Source organism: Neovison vison, chromosome 5, assembly GCF_020171115.1.
Source record: "Neovison vison isolate M4711 chromosome 5, ASM_NN_V1, whole genome shotgun sequence".
Taxonomy (NCBI): Eukaryota; Metazoa; Chordata; class Mammalia; order Carnivora; family Mustelidae; genus Neogale; species Neogale vison.
The window spans coordinates 67,092,076-67,105,565 of NC_058095.1; the positions used below are offsets into that span (position 1 = coordinate 67,092,076).

A 13,490-nucleotide genomic window follows, 5' to 3' on the forward strand; every position below is an offset into this window, starting at 1 on the left:
GTAGATATAAATAAATAAATAAATGAATAGGTGGTGGGCTGGATCTCCTTTGCTAACTCCTGATCTACGTTACTAAAACTGTAGCTAAGGGATATTAGAATCAGAGAGACCCTTTAGACTTAACCATTTTTACTAACTCATGTTGAACATCAGTACTGAGAAGCAGAGAAGGAAAATTGTTTGCCCAAGGCCACATTGTATGTTTGTAACTAAAGTGAGAATCTGTAGGTCTTCATATCTGAAACTGAGAATGTAAAGATAACTCTAGTTTGAGAAATGCTGCTTTAAATGAGATTAAGTAGATTTATTTTCTGTAAGACTTCTCAACATCTTTTTCTTGCTAAATTCTCTTGCTTAAAGAAGCAGATTAAATTAGTTGCTACAAAGCCAAGTGGCTGTCATGGCTCCACTGTATATATTCCATGGATACCATCATCACCCACACTTTATAGTAGGAAACAATCATTTAGCGTGTCTGAATGACAAGGTACAGCAGACGGCTTCCCTGTAGAGGGCAGTAGTAAACAAGAGTCTCTTTTTTTTTAGATTTTATTTATTTATTTGACAGAGACAGATCACAAGTAGGCAGAGAGACAGTAGTATAAAGGCCAATCCACATTTATTTGACAGTAGTCTTCTTGCTATCATCATCATCATCATCATCACAAGAATGCTAACACTATATAATACTTACTGAGTCAGGCATTTTTATATATAGAACCCTTTTTTCATGGAATACAGTTATTTTGTGGAACTTCGTTTGGCAATGCAGCTCTAGGCTAATTTCATCAAGGAGTTTTACTGCCACTTTCTGTACTGCTTTCATTAGTTGGTTCGTACATTTACTGATACCGATCTGTAGCTAGATGAGGCCATAGCAATGACTATGTTGCAGTCTCTGTTTTTAAAAAATTTACCATATGGGTATGATATAATGTTTTATTTTATATTTTGTTTTAGGCAATGTGGTTTGGCTGGATGAAATGACAGCCACACGAGCCCTTATCAATATGAGCTCTCTGCCAGCCCTGGATAAGATAAGAACCAGGGATGCAAATGAGGACAGGTCATCTGAGAAAAGTAAAAAAGGTAACAACACAAAGGAGGGGCTTTAGGGCTGAAAGTCCTGTTCTTTACACTCTTGGTTTAGGTTTCTCTGCAAAGCATTATATAGTATCTCATTGTCGGTTATTTCTAAGATAAGCTGTGATGCTTTGGATCATCAGTATATAGGAGAAAATAATGGACTTCTAAGTTACGTGAGATGGAGTTATGTTAAATTTCATCTTGTTCCTTGTATTTTAGACAAGCAGGAGGACAGTTCAGATGATGATGAGGCTGAAGAAGGAGAAGTTGAAGATGAGAACTCAAGTGATATAGAGGTTAGTAATAGGGCAAAGATATAAACAAGGTTATAGTGTAAAAAAAAAACCCAAACTGTTGACTTTCTTTTATTTAAGGCTTAAGGACTTACTAAGCTGTGTTCTTCCTTTGATTGAACCTTTTGAGATTATATGAGGCTCCTGGCCTTTAAGTTCTTATGGCTATAATGAGTGACTTTTCCTGAAATCTTAGAATAGTACTCATTCTTCTATTTAAGAGAAAATGGTTTTATTGAGGAATACTTTGAAGTAAGAAATTAAGAAAAAACAAGTGACAGAATATTTCCTAATGGGGCATGTGCTGTTATTAAATACATTAAATACATTAGAGTGTATTCATTTAAAAAATATTTATTGAATACCTACTATATACCAAATTCTAGGTCCAATGGATATAGCATCAAACCAATGTCCTTCTCTCTTGGAACATATATTCTAGTGGAGAAGACAGACAATATACAGATACACAGATATATAATGTCAGAAAGTGAGGAGTGCTATGGAGAAAAGTAAAGAAGGGTAAGCAGATAGAGAATGATGGAGACTATTCTTTTAGACAAGGTGTTCAGGGAAGACCTCTGACTTAGAAATGTTTCAGAAGAACATGTGCTGTCCTGCTTCAAGAATTGTAGAAGAGAAGAATGAATGTAAAAAAGAATGTAGAAGAAAGAATGCTTTCTCAATGGTGACTTTGCTACTGAATAAATATGAAAGAAGCTTTGATGTTTATATTGAAAATGCTCTTTTTTCTTAAGTTGGACACATTGTCTCAAGTAGAAGAAGAGTCTCTGCTAAGAAATGATCTTCGTCCAGCCAACAAACTTGCTAAAGGAAATAGGTTATTCATGAGATTTGCTACAAAAGGTAAATGTGATATTTGGCATTAATTTTTAGTTTTATTCTAAGTCATGTATTTTTGAGTGACATCCTTTTCTTTTGAAGAGGAAGTTAGGTCAAGTAATCTCAAATCCCTTCAAACTGTAATGTTCTATCTTTGTGAAATTATGGCTTGCTGCCTGAATTGAATTTCACACTTTGAAGGTTAATGTTAGCTGTTTGTATACTTTTGTGATTTCTGGCTAAATTAAGTTATTTTCTCTTAAAGCTAGTTCTCTGTGCTTTTCAGCCAAATTATCTTCTGAACTATGAAAACATTTTAAAATTATACTTTCTTATTCATCATAGCAATATCCTCCTGGACATTGCTAGTAGTGCCATTCAGCCTTATCCTCTAAGGACCTAAAAGCCTTCTAGGCTCTCTGTGCACAATGATTCTGGTGTGCATTAAAATATATATGAAATTTGAATATGGTATACACTTCTGGTTTATTTTTCTTGACTGAGACATGTTTAAAGATTCTAGGCTCGTTATTTTATAGACTGCCCCTCAAGTTTGTTTTTTTTACTATCTCCTCCTGATTGAATCAGACACTGCATATTAGGCAAGAGTATCACAGAAGTGCTGTTGTGTCATTTGCAGTACATCCTGTCAGGAGACACGTGATATTTACTTGTCCTATGTTTGGAGGTGTTAGCTTTTCTCACTTAGTTAAGGTAACGATAGCCAGGTTTCTCCTATTTTCTGTTTGTAATACAAAAATTGGCAGGAGGTACTTTGAGATTATATAAATAGACTTTGGTTCATCATACTTCCACTCAGCATCCATTGATGACTTTTTAACTCTACATTTCTTTATTAGTTGGCATTGTGCTTAAGGAAAAATTTTTTCTTTTTACCCATTTATTTACTTATTTACTTAACTGTATCAGTTTAGGTTCATGAGTCTTATTTTATTTAGTGGGTTATTCATTCATGTCTTTCTTTCGATTTACAAATCTTCTTGGATTTGGCCAGTCGAGCCCCTTCAAGCTGTATTATTTTGACATGCCTTCATGATTCTTTGAACACTTTCATACTTTATGGCACAGTAAAACATCTTGTTTTTCCATACTCAACATGTACTATCCCTGTCCCAGATCTGGAATCAGCCATTTCTCCCAAACAGCTGGTGGGCATGTCTTTTAAAGGGTGCACATACTGGCTTGTGCCACTGTTTACTTATAGCCCTGGATACGTGTGCCTTGGTAATCATCTTCTGTAATCAGTGAGTGCCTCAACGAAAATGTGTATGATCAGTGACCACCTTTTCTTTCTATTAACTGGCATTTTAACTTGATGAAAGTGATACATTCTAGATAAATGGTGCAATACTGTTTTCTTTAAGCCATTTTACGAAACGTCATGATAGATTGGAGAAAATGTTTTATGAGATATATGGAGTTATGTATAATCTGTTTCTTTAATACTGATTCTTTGTTATTGGAGTGTTGTCATTCAGAAACAAATGCCATCTTTCAGGGGAGCAGGAAAAATGCTACCTCCTCTAGAAAGACCTTTTCGTTCTTCAACAGCTGTAGTGACTGAAGCTCTCATAAGCTTCCTGAAACCTTGTATGTTGCGTTATTGTTGTTGTTAATAATATTTTCTCTATGAGGTCATTCAGCTCCTTAACAGCAGCTTAACTTCATTCATCTCTATTTTGCTCCACCTGCTCTATACTGCACTGCTTTTTAGGCACTGAGAGTGAATATTTGTAGCATATCTTTCCCTTTTGTTGGCAGATTGTGCTGATCTGACCTCCGCTATGGAAAACATATTTTTAAACCATTCAACATTGTCTTCATACCAGTGGGAAATCCTAGGTAACTGTCGTAATTAATTTTTAGATGACAAAAAGGAACTTGGAGCAGCCAGAAGAAGTCAGTATTATATGAAATATGGGAATCCAAATTACGGAGGCATGAAAGGAATTCTTAGTAATTCTTGGTGAGTCTAAAACTTTATAATAGTTTAAGTAGTACTTAAGCTTTTCTTAATCCCTCAGTTGGTATTCTGCCGTGGAATGTCAACACCATGTGTGCACTCAAAGGAAGACAAGAAGAAAGAGTTCAAGATTCTTAACTCTAGGGTAAATGGTATGAAAGGCTGAGTTTTAGTTTCACATAGAATGTCTCTGTTTCAGTACCTAACATTTCATCAGTGTATAGTTGAACTTAATTAGTGGATTTCAAAGTCCTTCCTGTTGGTTTTTGACGATGTGCTTATTTTGGAATGTTGCAGGAAGCGAAGATATCATTCCCGTCGCATTCAGCGGGATGTGATCAAGAAGAGAGCCCTGATTGGGGATGACGTTGGCTTGACATCCTATAAACACCGACATTCCGGTAGTTGCCTGCTCAGCTCTTGGGTAGACACATGTTTGGCTCCCGAAATCATATTCTTATTCTTAATACAGTCTTTTAAGGTTCCAAACTTTATCATCCTCTCTTCCTTGCCCTCACCCTCTGCCAACATATAGGAAAGTAAGTCAAGTCACGATTAATTTTAAATTGCCCATACAAAAGAGGTCAAATGATTTAATAAAAGCTGTTCTAACAAAAAAGGCCAAATGTGACATAGGAAAAATTGAAATAAAATTTTCTGTAGGAATCTAATTTTTCTACTATTTATATCAAAAGCTGCATGAAAATTTTTTGTTATTTTATCAGATGACTTGATTTTATTATTTCTTTGTCTGATGATAAAAATAGGCTGCTGTGTCTAATGTTTTATGCTTATTTGCTTGCGCACACGAATGCCTCTGTTAAGTATCATGACTTGGGTTTCATTTTGTTTGTTCTGTCCTTCCTTCTTTCTTTCTTTTGGTGCTTACATAAGAAGCATTTTCATTATGTTTTTAGAAAGATTTGTTTCTATTTTTAATCTAATCTGTAGAATTTTCTACATGCTTTGTAGAACTGCTAAGTCAGCGTACAAACATGGGATAACATGTATACGTGTTTATCATTGTAACAGGGACAGGTGAAGTCCATCATTTTTATTTAATGCATATATCCAAAGTTGTATATTTGAAATCTGCATCTTTAAAAATGCACATACTTTTCTGTTACACAGTTACATAATTTCAGTTACTCTAAGATATTCTTATCATATAATCTTTATCTTATCATATAATCATTATCTTGCATTAAGTTAAAAAGCAAATTGCCCCTAATTCTGGCACTCTAACATAAACAACTGATTTCATTTTACATTTTTCTTACTTTTCTCTTTTCATAATAAATATAATTGTTAACATATATTTTATAGTCTTCTCCCACTTAAAAGCATTTTTCCATGAACTTTAAAGTTACAATTGATTTTCATTATTCATAGTGATTATGTTCTATAAAGTTATTGTGATCATTGATATAGTGAATACTAAACCGTTCAGAGACTCTGGTCACACCATTTTCATCAACTGATCAATATATAACCTTTTTGGATTGTGTTTCTGTTTAAAGACATCTTAGTTAATGCATATTGTTGATTCATTAACATTGGACTCACAGCCAACAGCACTGTATCTCATGCTTGAACAAAGCTTATTTAACACATGTTTATTCTATAAGGCACATCACAGCCTTTTTGGGCTTAGGGACTCTAGACAGCTTTGGCAGTACACTTAGAGGACATTTTTAAAAATTTTTAAATGAAATCAACAAAAGCCACAAAAATATGAAAAGCATGGCACTTAAGAAACTGCAAAAAGAGCACTTGTTTACAGTATGAGAGCTGAAACAAGAAAGCAGAGTGTTGCCTCGTTTGACCTCAGCTGGGAATATGCACATCTGATGATTCAGTTTTGTGCCACTATGCACATGTTCACAAATGACAAGAAAACAACACTACAGGTGTTGGTGTAGAGTTACAAATAAATTTGGCTGAATACAGAATTTATGATTAATGACAATCGACTGTACTTTAGATTACTTTATAATATTCCATCAGGTTACTGGATCATACTTTACCTAGCCATTCTTCTGTTGTAGGTATCAGAGTGGCAACTAGATGGGCCCTTACATAGATAATGCTCCAGTAAGATCTTGGGCATGGGAACCCCACCTTTTGAAAAGATCACCAATATAGAGTAGAAAATCAGATTTGTTAGTTTTAGTGCTTTTCCTAATGTTTTTTGGTTAAATTTCTTAGGACTAGTAAATGTTCCAGAGGAACCCATTGAAGAGGAAGAAGAGGAGGAAGAAGAGGAAGACCAGGACATGGATGCAGATGACAGGGTGGTGGTGGAGTACCATGAGGAGCTCCCAGCTCTCAAGCAGACCCGGGAACGGAGCACATCTAGGCAGTCCAGCGCCAGCAGTTCAGACTCTGATGAAATGGACTATGATCTAGAACTAAAAATGATTTCCACTCCTTCACCAAAGAAAAGCATGAAAATGACCATGTATGCGGACGAAGTGGAATCTCAGTTGAAAAATATTAGGTAAAAATATTTTTTCTTTTTAGCAATGCTAGCTTTTAATTTTATTTTAAATACTAATCATAGCTTTCTCTTAACTCCTTTTCATTCTGTAATCGCTTTTATCTGTTTTCTTATCAGTCCATTGAAGAATTTGAATAAAAGCATCCAGTTTTTCTTGTACATATACCAGAAGTAGTCCTTGTTATAAAAAGTGAGATAGTAATAGAAAGTGAAAATCACCCATAATGTCATCTTTCCGAAAAGAACAACTTAGCCATTGAATTAATAACTTCCCTGCTAATTTTATGCCTATACGTAAAGCATGGAGAAATTATATAGTTCTACAAAAATGAAGTTGTATGTATATGGTTTTGTAGTGTGCTCTTTCTGTTTAATATACTGAAGATTTTTGCTATTTTTTCACCCAGTACATTGTTTGAAAGTATCGTGATTTATTTAACCAGTTCCTTATTGAAAGACATTTAGGTTTCTATTTTCTTACTGTTGCACTAACTAAATTTCTTGAATCCCATTTATTGTACAAAACTACATAAATGTTTAAAAATGTGATGTTGCTAGGAGTACGTGTGTGGCACAGTTGGTTGAGTATCCAGCTCTTGGTTTCAGCTCAGGTCATGATCTTAGGATTGTGAGATTGAACCCCGCATTGGACTCAGCATGGAGTCTGCTTAAGACTCTCCTTTCCCCTCTATCCTTCCCCACCCACCCCTATTCTCGCATGTGCGTGGTCTCTCTCTTTCACTCTCCAAAATAATAAATCTTCAAAAAAAATTGGTTTTGCTAAATATCCTTCCAAATAGGTTTTACTCACTTTATAACCTATTACCTATTACTCACCAGTCTTAACCAGTCTTTCTAATTTTTGCTAATTTTGTGGACCAAAAAATAGGTATTTTAATGTGTATTTCTTTGATGACTAGTGGGGATGAGCAGATTCCTGAGGGCAGATAGCATATGCACAACTCAAAGTGTTGGGGTCTAGGGGTTCTCTAAGTGTTCTTGGTAGTGTATTTGGGGAAGGGAAAAACAATTCAGTCTAATTCTTTTGTATGGCTTTGTTCATATCCTTATTTTTAGTTGTCAGAGAACTTTCCAGTGTTGAATACTGCCAGAATAATGCTGGTGCCTAGCATGGTAGCAGATGTCTTTGACAGAGAAGTCTGCCCTTTACTGTAGACTCTTGCATCTTGACTACAGCAAAATCACAGCATGGGTGAACAGAGATCTGTGAGCCCTTTGCAGGCCTTACTTGACATTTGTCCTATAAGGGAGGGGACTGAGATTCACAATTACACATTCTTTGGTAGTTTACAGATACTGTTTGTGGAAACCGCCCTGGACAACTCAGAAACCTTCTTGCCCTGATTGATCTCTTTATAGCAGGCTGATCATATGTTATTGTAAATAAATAATTATTGGTATGTGGTATTTGTGAGTGAATATTGGCTATATTAAATTGGGCTTCTTAAATTGTTTTCTCCAAAGTATATGAGATTATTGCATAGTCATTACCCCATAGTTGAAGGTCGTTAATTGTACCTTTTTTTCTTTTTTAAAGGAACTCCATGAGGGCAGATACTATATCCACAAGCAATATAAAAAACCGAATTGGTAACAAATTACCAACTGAGAAGTTTGTAGATGTCCGACATCTGTTAGATGAAAAACGTCAGCACACACGTCCACGGCCACCAGGCAGCAGTACTAAGTCAGGTATTGTTCAGTTGTGTTTCTGAGCTCCAGAAAGCAAATCAGGACAGAGATAGGTCCTTGGATAAAACATTGCCAGTAATGAACTGATTTGGTTGTCCTAGTTCATCACTTCTAAATTTTGCATTAGGTATTGGAACTTTAGGACATGAAAAAGAATCATACTTTTGCAGTATTAGCTTTCAGTATTTTTGTCCCAGTTATTTTATTCTGTATGTCATTGATATACTTTTTACATAAAGATGATAGAAATTAAGTTGAGTTGTTGGTCAAGAATTTGAACTAGACGCCTGGGTGGCTCAGTTGGTTGGATGACTGCCTTCGGCTCAGGGCATGATCCTGGAGTCCCGGGATCGAGTCCCACATCGGGCTCCCAGCTCCATGGGGAGTCTGCTTCGCTCTCTGACCTTCTCCTCGCTCATGCGCTCATGCTCTCTCTCACTGTCTCTCTCTCTCAAATAAAGAAAGAAAGAAAGAAAGAAAGAAAGAAAGAAAGAAAGAATGAATTTGAACTAGATGGTATACAAGTGCAAAGTGGGTACTTGGCCATGCCTGCTATGTGCTGGACCCTGGGTTAGATGCTGGGAGTGTTAGAATCTTTGGAGGGGATGCAAAGTCATCATAGAACTTAGATGGAGAAAGGCAAGTGCGCGCATTCAGGTAATTCCTGAATTGCAAAACAGAGTGGAGTAAGTGCTCTGCTACATCTATAAGCTGTGGGCCATGGAAGAACAGAGAGGAGTTAGATCTATGGGGGGAATTGTGGAAGGCTTCTTAAAGAAAGTGGCTTTAGAGCAAGGCTGACGGAGGGAGTGGGATCTCTGTTAGCAAACCTGTGTTTTTGAGGTGGGAAGTAATCTGATCTTATATCTATTTTAGAATGATAATTTGTGGCAGGATGGGGTAGAGTAGAAAGTCAAATAAGTAACACGGGCCTGAATTAGATCAGGGAGAGTGGAGGTAGAATGGATGAGAACATCAAACCTTGTGAAGGAAGAAGACTTGGTACTAGGAAGTGAGGGAGCAAAGGGAAAGAAGCCAAAAGGCTCAGACCTGAGAAACCAGAAAGTTGGGGATGCTGCTCTCTGAGACGATAAACAAGATGGATGAAAGCCCCAGTACAGTGACTTGCTAATACACATGTTGTTTACATGCTGTCATTGTTAGAGGGAACTCAAGAGGACAGGTTTCTGGAGGGATTGGAGGGAGGAAAAACAAATTTGATTTGACATATCTTCCCTTGATCCTTTGGTTTTTGTCAATCTCATTACATTTACTGTTAAATATAGTAAGTTTATTAAGAATTCCTTATATGTTGAAAGGTTTATTATTTATTATATTTATATTTATTATTTTATTATATTTATTATATTATTTATTATTTATTAGTTACAGTAATGTTTGTTAGCTGAAATGTTTGTAAATTCTTTGGTATGCTTGGTCCTACTTAAAAAACAAAAAGCTTGCACAAAAAGCAAAAACAGCTGGTTTTGTGTCAGAAGGTCCTTTCTGGAGCAGTTCTTTTCCACTGAAAGCCCCTATATCTGACCTTTCCTAGGGGAATCCAGACTGATTATTTAGAGAGAAGGATTTTAGAAGTTTGATTTTGTAAGGCTCTTTGTCATCATTTGGGGAGATTGGCACCAGGTCCTCTAGGGATCTCAGGTTGACAGTATCATTAGCAAAGCTCATGTTTGGTCACAGTAATACTTCTTTTTCTTTTTCTAGATATACGCCAGCGATTAGGAAAAAGACCGTATTCTCCAGAAAAGGCTTTTAGTAGTAATCCAGTCTTTCGGAGAGAGCCTTTTTCTGATGTACATAGTAGGCTGGGTGTTCCCAGACAAGACGTTAAAGGCCTCTACTCTGATACACGGGAGAAGAAATCAGGTTGGTAACACTTAAAACTGAGTGAGATAGGAATTGGGTAAGAGCAGACTATAGCATAGAAATACTTTGTTGGTCAAAGGCAGGAAATAGCATATGTCAAAAATAAATTACTTTTCCTCTTCCATTATAGTCGTCATAATTGTAATAATAAAGGTATGGAAAATTCAGGAAATAGGGGGAAAAAAAACCCCCACCTTTGTTCTTTCTGTTTAGTGCAGATACTTTTTAGGCTTAAGTCTCTAGTCACATCTTTGTCAATATACATACTCTGCTTTGCACATACAGGATTTTATTGTGATCATTTTTCACATTGTTAAATTCTTTATAAATAAAATGTTTAATTGCCTTTATAGTGTAGTATGCTATGAAATCCTAAACACATATTTCTCTATTGCTAGATATTAATAAAGTATATTTTAAAAAGTATAGTGGGATAGTGGGCCAGATCTCTGGAAGTGTACAGTATAGCAGGCCTATCAGTTTGCAGATTTTATAGCTGGTAATGATCTGGGAATGGCCCACTCCTGGCAGAATGAAGCTCTACAGAGAATGGTGAGTCTCACCAGGGAGGGGCAGGTGTAGCATAAGCAGCTTCCCAGGTGTTTCTGTTAATACACGGGAGGCACACGTCCCCTAGCTGCGAGACCCCAACTGGGTCCAGATCCCTCAGTTCACAGGCAGGGATGATAGCCAGGGAAATGAGATTATCTTCCTAACGCTGCACAGAGGTTACAAGAGCCATAGACCCCTCTCAAGAAGGGCAGTGCCCCTTCTTCCTCAGTATTACCCTGCTTCTCAGCATTGATCGAGCACCAAAACTGAAATGCCTTCTCACCCAAACAGGTAGTTTATGGACGCGCTTAGGATCTGCACCCAAGACCAAAGAAAAGAACGCAAAGAAGGTGGATCACAGGGCGCCAGGCACTGAGGAAGATGACTCTGAGCTGCAAAGGGCATGGGGGGCTCTGATAAAGGAGAAAGAACAGTCTCGCCAAAAGAAGAGCCGGTTAGATAACTTACCATCTCTCCAGATTGAAGTTAGTCGGGAAAGCAGCTCTGGTTCAGAGGCAGAGTCCTGATGCCCTTGGGGCTAATGGCAGCTGCCCTAAAATCTGACATTCTCATGCAGGGTGGGGTGCACAGTAGGAACCTTTCCCCTCCCACCCCCCTGCAGGAGTTGGCGCCCCTCCTGCTCCTACACAGTCACCCTCAGCTCTTGCTGCTTCAGCAAGACATGTTAAGAATGTGACATGTTTTGAAGGGCGTCTGTCTATCTTTTGCTGCAGAGTAAGAGTTCTGGGCCCTCAGTTCTTTCCCCACTACCCCACAAGCTTTACCCTTTGAGGAGAAGGCAGCCCTCCAGATTTTGTAGACGTTTTTCTTAATATTTTTAACATTGTGTCTTTTAAAGAAATGTTTTACACAGTTCATCCAAAGAGCAGAGAACTGAACTTCTCACTATTGCCTTGGCCCTGACAGCTGTTACCAGCACCCTTTTCCCAAGAAAAGTCAATTCCCAGGTGCTTATTGGACAGCCTTCGAGGGGGAAGATGAGGGAAGCTGCCAGCTCACCCTTCCGGGACCCTAGTGTGGGGGCCGAATCTCATGGACCTGACCTCAGAGGTGCACCAGTGCCGCCCAGGTAGATAAGAGATGCAGCATCGATCGTGCTTCCGTTCCTCCCTGGGGATTTCTGTTACGGGCCCCTTAGCAATCAGCTTAAAGTGAAGATCAAGTTCAGTGCTGTGCGATTTTTAGGAACAAAAAACTGTGACTTCTGGATTTGGGGTGGATTTTTGTGCTAGGGGTGGGGTCATAGGTTAATGTTGAACAATTTTTAAGTCTGTATTATGTTTAAAAATATTAATGATTTAAAAGTTTAAATTTTTAATTTTTATATGTGAAAATACTTCCTGTTGGCTACAAGGGAAGCTCAAGTGGTGTCTTATGTGTGCTGTAAAATATATATTATATACTTTGGAAGACGGCAAGGAGAGGAGTCTCATTATTTTTAAATGATCCTAATTGTATAGTCTTGTCTGTTGTATATAGTGTTCAGCTTGCTTTTTGGCCACTGTAGGAAAAAAATCCATCCATCTGAGATGGGGTCCTGTTGTTTATTATCACTTCAGAAGTGATACATTAGTATTTATTCTTTGTATTTCCAAGTTCTAGCACCTGAAGATATCTTTAAAACTGCCAAATAAGATAATAGTTACAGAAATTTTAGTTTATTTCTCATTTACTTCTAAACTCCTTTCAGATTATTTTAAAGGCAGTAGATTATTTTGTCTTCCTATTTGATCTTTATTTTGAAGTATTTAATGTTTGTATTCTTCTGCAGGCTTAAAAATAGTGTTTCACTTCAGTTCACTAGAACTTAAGAATTAGAGAGTAAGCCCTTGTCCCATTGTGATATCACAGCTCCTCACCTGTCTGGAGTGTTTCAGTACCTGGTATAGTCCTGGATTCTAAGATCTTTGCTTGTGGCATTGAGAGTTGATTACAGTGTGGTGTGATTAAATGCAGAACACTGCTGCTAATAAAGGAAGGAAAGGGCTGCAGGACTTGAGAGCTGCAGCAACTTTACTGTACCATGTTTTGTTGGTTAACCTGTTTTTCACTCCCTTTGGAAAGATTAGAGGCTGTAACTATGGTACGTTTCCATTTCTGGAGTGGCTTCTTGGAGAGAGATGGTTCTCTGCCAGTTGAAACCTAATGTTTCTGAGGTTCCTCCCTTTTTTGTTCTGTGGAGCATACAGCTGAGAGCCAGATTCTTGAGATGGGCAAGGTTTGGGGACTTGCTAGAGTGAGAAGAACAAGGACCTGAGAGTCAGAGACCTGGATGCCAACCCCTGGTTTCTGTTCCATCTGTCCCATCTAGCAAATGAATGGAGGTACCAGAGCTTCTGACTTTGTTGGTGCATCTCAGTGGTGTTTTACTCTTCTGAAGCAATGGTTGTGGTGGGCTGGCCAGCACTGGTTTCTTTTGCATGTGTGGGGAGGGTCAAGAAGGGCATGCATGAGGTTTTGGGCAGGGATTCATCCCTATCCCATTTCCATTACAGTCTCTGGGTCTTCTAGTGGGACAGAGATATCCTTGTGGTCAGGGTCCTAACTGATGTGGTCTCAGCAGTATTTTAAAAAAGCCCTTCTTCTGTGTTTGCCAATTATGACCTTTTCC

The 13,490-nt window shown here is 37.7% G+C and overlaps 1 protein-coding gene across 2 annotated transcripts in view; it reads left to right on the forward strand.

Moving 5' to 3' along the window:
- NCBP3 (nuclear cap binding subunit 3) overlaps window positions 1-12,289 on the forward strand; it is a 28,978-nt gene extending 16,689 nt beyond the window's left edge. Inside the window, exons 5-14 of one of the 2 annotated variants that reach the window (XM_044249228.1) lie at window positions 961-1,089; window positions 1,306-1,382; window positions 2,138-2,246; window positions 4,110-4,209; window positions 4,504-4,607; window positions 6,415-6,706; window positions 8,265-8,419; window positions 10,145-10,306; window positions 11,150-11,312; window positions 11,786-12,289. In XM_044249228.1, coding sequence (XP_044105163.1) covers window positions 961-1,089; window positions 1,306-1,382; window positions 2,138-2,246; window positions 4,110-4,209; window positions 4,504-4,607; window positions 6,415-6,706; window positions 8,265-8,419; window positions 10,145-10,306; window positions 11,150-11,312; window positions 11,786-11,894 — 1,400 coding nt within the window. In that variant the 3' untranslated portion in view covers window positions 11,895-12,289. Of the gene's footprint in view, window positions 1-960; window positions 1,090-1,305; window positions 1,383-2,137; window positions 2,247-4,109; window positions 4,210-4,503; window positions 4,608-6,414; window positions 6,707-8,264; window positions 8,420-10,144; window positions 10,307-11,149 lie in introns of both variants that reach the window. The other variant, XM_044249229.1, reaches the window with a different exon arrangement.
- Window positions 12,290-13,490: the final 1,201 nt, after the last annotated feature.